At 45.3% G+C, this 5,816-nt stretch overlaps 1 protein-coding gene across 1 annotated transcript in view; it reads right to left on the reverse strand.

Moving 5' to 3' along the window:
• The window catches only part of LOC119414133 (serine/threonine-protein kinase DCLK2), a 28,541-nt gene that overhangs the window by 1,681 nt on the left and 21,044 nt on the right, over positions 1-5,816 (reverse strand). Inside the window, 3 exon segments of the mRNA XM_037681278.1 lie at positions 1,295-1,431; positions 2,746-2,834; positions 3,501-3,594. Coding sequence (XP_037537206.1) covers positions 1,295-1,431; positions 2,746-2,834; positions 3,501-3,594 — 320 coding nt within the window.

The raw sequence follows: 5,816 nt of genomic DNA on the forward strand, positions 1-5,816 counted from the left end.
GTTTCAGCCGACGGGCCGGTGGCACAACTTAACGTTTTGTTTGTGTCGGCAGGTCGACGGGACAGGAGTTCGCTCTAAAGGTCATCGATAAAGCTCGCTGCTGCGGGAAGGTAACTCTCAGCTCAAACTGTTGACTGCGCCGGCTCCTCGTTGGGGATTAAAAACGTTCAATAAAGTGTGTTAGCAACAACGTTAGCGTTCAGGGCTTTAACAAACAGATGCAGCTGAGGTGGATTTCACAAGAACGGAGGTCCAAACGAGTCGGTGTCGCAGCTAAACAGTCTGGATACCTCCTTGGTAGAATCGTAGCTCTAAGCCTTTAACAGCTACATATAAGTGGTGTTTTAAGGCGCGGAAGCCAGAAAGGGTCCGTTCAGATGTTTACCAGAACCATTAATGTCTAAACATTTGATCTGAGCAGAGTGCATCAGGGATCAGCTCTGAGCCCCTTCTCGTTTGCTCTGGACCAACTAACAGATGAGGTCAGGCAGGAATCCCCGTGGTCTACGACGTTTGCAGATGACATTGTGATCTGTGGTGAGAACAGGGATGAAAGACGCAACGTTTCTTCCAAGATGAATCTGTCCAGATGACTAGCTTTAACTTGTTTTGTGTATAGAAGCTCCCGTTTGATCGACACAAACATTTCTGCAAAGAGGAGTCCTGGATCTTTAGACTCTTTGTTGTTGTTCGCTGTCTCTTACAGAGACACACATTGTCCCCGTTTCTTGAGTTGACTCTCTGAACCAAGGATAACACAGTTGGACAGAAACAAGATTTTATCTCCAACACGGTGATCCCCAAAGTTAGCTGAACCTCGTCATACAGCTGGCGGCTAACTGAAGGATGGCGATTCTGTCCAGTCTTTACTGGCTTTCTTGTCCTGCTTCAAGACATTGCTCATCAGCTATAGATGGATCTTTACACCTCTCTGTCTGTTTCCCACAGTTTATTTATAAATCCTGTACGCTGCATTTAAATATAAGTTTAACAGGCGAGTCTAAAGCAGTCGGAGTCCAAAGGAAAACATGAACAAATGTTCAGAAAGTCTCAGGAATGACCGATTAGGACCACTCTAACAGATTACAGTCTGTCTGTTGGCGTGGAAACAAAATCTGGATCAATACTGTTGGACTGTTCTGTTCTGGAGTCATTAGGTTGATTAAACCGCTACATTCAGAAGCATTCGTCACGGGGACATAAAAAGAACCAGTTATAGGAAAGTAAGTTGTTTTTTTAGTTAATTTCTCCTTTGAGGTGATAAAAATCTGAGTGTTTGTTCGAACAGGAGCACCTGATAGAAAACGAGGTGGCCGTCCTGAGGAGGGTGCGCCACCCGAGCATCATCCAGCTCATCGAGGTGGACGAAACGCCCACGCAGCTCTTCCTCGTCATGGAGCTCGTTAAGGTTCCTCCTCTTCTTCTCTAAACCTGGAAATAAAAACATATCTTAAAATCCTCAGAGTTCAGAATTTTCTGCAAAGCCAAACTGGATTTTCTCAAGTTTAAAAATTTTGATCCACCGTGTAGAGGATCTTAAGTGTTCACGTATCTGTTGGACGATTCAAACACAAAGTCTGGCACTTACTCCAGTTGTCTCATCTCTGCTTCCTTCAGGGTGGAGACCTGTTCGACGCCATCACTTCCTCCACAAAGTATAGCGAGCGTGACGCCAGCGCCATGGTGTTCAACCTGGCCGGTGCCATCCAGTACCTGCACCGGATGAACATCGTCCACAGAGACATCAAACCAGAGAACCTGCTGGTACGAACGCTTCATTTATTGTTCATTTCTGTACGAACTGTCCTGACCTGATCAACAGAAAGTTCTTTATAATTTAATGTCCACTGCGAAATAATCCTAAACAGTTTGCAGAGGTGCTAGTGGGTCATGGGAGTTCCAGGTTCTGCAGGTCTATGACTGTTCTCTGAGGTCTTCTGTGGAAGTGCCAGGGTCTTATTAAAGTAAAGACAGTCAAAGTAAGATGTGGCTGTTGCCACATTTATAAGTCAAAGTTGAGCTCGGTCAGAGTGGACTTTGGGTCCTGCCAGAACGGTCCCATGTCTTTGATCCTGTTTGTGGTGCTTCTGAACAGGATCTCGAGTCTGGGTTAAGGGAAAGGGTGGTGTCTGGTTAAGGCTTAGCTTTTTGCAGATGATTTGGTTCTGTTGGTGTCTTCAATCCACGATTTTCAGCGAGTGATGAGACGGTTCACAGCTGGGTGAGTCAGCTCCTCTAAATGTGCAGCCAGGATTGCTTAGTGGAAAAAGGTGGAAGACTTCCTCCGGGTTGGAGATGAGTCTCTTCAGCTAATGGTACGATGGAGAGGGAGGTGGATTGATGGATCAGGGCCTAGTTCTCAGGGATGAGAGTGCTGCTTTGGTCCGTTGTGGTGAAGAAAGAGTTGAGTCAAACGACAAAGCTCTGGATTTACAGATCTGTCTATGTTCCAACCCTCACCTATGGTCTTGAGGTTTGGATCATGACCAAAAGCCTGAGATCCCAGATACAAGCAGTCGAAAGGTCTTCCTTTGTGGCCGGACTCAGCATTAGAGACAGGGTAAGGAGCTCCATCATCCAGGGGAGCTTGGAGTACAGCTGCTGTTCCTCATCATCAAATGAATCAGTTTTGGTGGTTCAGGTTTTTGATTAGGATGAGTCCTTGGTGGCTCCCTCTGGAAGTTTTCTAGGCACGTCCCCCAGAACTGCCTGCAGCGATTTTATGTCCTCTTTGACTGAGAACACACTGGGACCCCCAGGAGGAGCTGGAGAAGGTCACGGGGTTGAGGAAGGTCTGGGCTTGTTTCCTGAACCTGTTGCCTCCGACACCTGAGCTTGGATAGATAGAAGAGAACAGACTGATGGAAAAGCCGTTGACGTCAAACTTTTTTTAATCCCATGATGCTCTGTGGTGCAACGCGCAACATCATTCAACACTGCAGCTCCTAAAGTGCAAAGTGCTTGTTCGCTTCCTCTTGTACAGATGTTCAGATTCTAGCAGCGCCTTTTATTCCAAAAGCATTTATAAAATGTAGAAGTATTTTTTATGTACCGTAGATAAAAAACCTGGGCTTCGTACTGTTAAAGAAAGCTGAGCTTTAAGATGTCCTTCAGTCAAAATATTTAGTTCAGGTAGCAGCACAGGGTTTTAAACCAAAGTCAGAACGTTGCAGCAGATGTTTGTATGTATAAATATTTTGTAGCATTTAGATAGAAAGGAGTTAACGTTGTCCCAAACTCTGCTGGTGTAATGAGGTCTACCTTTGTCAGGAGACAAAATGTAAGAATGTTGAAGTTATTTTAGATTTTATACTCCTCCTTGAACCGCCACCTTATCGTGGTGGAGCAGTTTGTGCATCTGAATGATTCTAGGAGCTGTCGGGGGCAATTGTAATTGTCCCTGGTAGGGTCTCCCAAGGCAGATTGCTCCTAGGTGACAGGCCAGACAAAGAGTGATTCAGAAGACTTATATGGACCAGAAAAAAAGCAGTGTCCCTTGCCCAGATGTAGTTTATCGGGGCCCCACCCTGGATCCAGGCCTGGGGGAGGGGCTTGTTGGCGAGGCCTTGGCACTCTGATCGTGGCTTACCAAAGCTGCTCTTGGGACATGGAACGTAACCTCTCTGGTGGGGAAGGAGCCTGAGCTTGTGCGGTTAACACAAGGTTGAGCAAAACCGACTAGATCTAGTTGGGCTCATCTCAACACACAGCATGGGCTCCAGAACCAGTCTCGGGGTTTTGTTCACAGTGAGGGAAGAACGGAGTGTGAGATTGACAGATGGATTGGTGCAGCGTATTATGGACTCTGTGCCAGTCCGTTATGGTGAAGAGGGAGCTGAGCTGTAAGGCAAAGTTCTCTGTTTACCATCAGTCTACGTTCCTCCCCTCACCTATGGTCATGAACTCTGGGTAGAGACTGAAAGAATGAGATCGTGGATACAGGAGGTTGAAATGAGTTTCCTCTGCAGGAGCTGGACTCTCCCTAAGAGACAGGGGGAGATGTTTAGTTATCAGGAGAGACTCAGAGTAGAACCACTGCTCCTCCATATCCAGAGGAGCCAGTTGAGGTGGTTCATCTGCTAAGGATGCTTCCTGGGCGCCTCTCTAGGGAGTTGCTAAGGGCATGTCCTACTGGGAAGAGACCCTAAGGAAGACCCAGGACATGCTGGAGAGACTATGTCTCTCGGTTGAACTGGGAACACCTTGGAGTCCTCCCAGAAGAGCTGGAAGAGGTGGCTGTGGAGAGAGATGTCTGGACCTTCCTGCTCAAGATGCTGCCCCCATATGCGATTCAGAAACAACCGGTACATGTTGGATGATCATATACGTACGATGCTTTGCTGTTTTTGTGGTGTATGAATAATCAGCGTGAAAACGTTCTGGTCACGTGGAACGCACCACGTTATTGGAGGCGGTCGGTGCGTTGAGGAGTTGGAGCTTTTGGGTCTTTTTGTGTTTAACTTCGGAGACGTTAAAGCTTTGGTTTTGTTCAGGTGTGCGAGTATCCAGACGGCACCAAGTCCCTGAAGCTGGGGGACTTTGGTTTGGCGACGGTGGTGGAAGGACCGCTCTACACCGTTTGTGGCACACCCACGTACGTCGCCCCGGAGATCATCGCCGAGACCGGGTGAGACAAGAGAACGTTTCTGTTTCAACTCAGCTCATTTAACGTCCTCACAGTTGGACATCCTCCGACGAATGAGTCCCAGCGAAGTCAGTCCGATTTCTTTAAATCCTATAACTCCGTTTATAAAAATCAGACACGCCTAACCGTTACTGAATTTAATTCTGTTGTTAATTCCCGTCTGTACGGCTCAGTTTCATCGTTAACTGTTTTTTGTTGCGTTTTGTAGTTACGGTCTAAAGGTGGACATCTGGGCTGCAGGAGTCATCACGTACATCCTACTGTGTGGATTTCCTCCTTTCAGAAGGTCAGTGAACGCAACATTATTCACTTGGACCATTATTCACTTGTCATACAATGACAATTTAGTCATTTTCCTTTTTTCTGTTGCATGAAATTATTTATTTTAGTTAATTTGGTTTATGGGGCCTGCGACAGACAATCACTCATTTTCAGATCAGACCAGTGGATTTTTCTTCTAAAAGAAAATTACCTTTAAAGATTTAGAGATTTGAGTTGTAGATTTGTACATTTCTTTTGGATCAGACGATTCAAAGTGCCGGGGGCGGGGCCATATGTCACATGATACACAGACAGTTTTAAAACAAAAACTACAAAAAGTATAACTATGTGAGACACGTGGTGCAAAGACGTTGATGAAAACGTGGAGTTTCTCCCCGTCAGTGAGAACAACGTCCAGGAGGAGCTGTTTGAGCAGATCCTCAGAGGGAAGCTGGAGTTCCCGTCTCCGGACTGGGACACCATCAGTCTCCCAGCAAAGGTACAACACACTCGTCTCATCAAGAGACAAATATTTTCATTGAACCGGAAACACGACGCAGGCCGACACAGCTGTTTGGCAGCTGAGCACAGTAATTTAATAAACTATTATCTGATGCTCTGAAACAGTTTTCATATCAAATTAAAGATGTCTAAAGTGCAGCGGGGGCTGTTTTTATTTTATTTTGTCTGCACGTAACAAAGAATTAGTGTTTTATCTGTTTACTTGTTTTCCAGGTTAAAGTTGCGGTGAATTTAACTTCTTCTGTTAGAATAATATGAAAAATACAGAAAATAAAAACATTTCTGATTGATTTCTATTTGTTCTAGATGGAGCTTTAACTAAATGAACATAAAGTTAATACTTCTATCTATCTATCTATCTATATATATATATATATATATATATATA

The sequence above is a fragment of the Nematolebias whitei genome, chromosome 1 (genome assembly GCF_014905685.2).
Source record: "Nematolebias whitei isolate Nwh7 chromosome 1, NemWhi1, whole genome shotgun sequence".
Classification (NCBI taxonomy): Eukaryota; Metazoa; Chordata; class Actinopteri; order Cyprinodontiformes; family Rivulidae; genus Nematolebias; species Nematolebias whitei.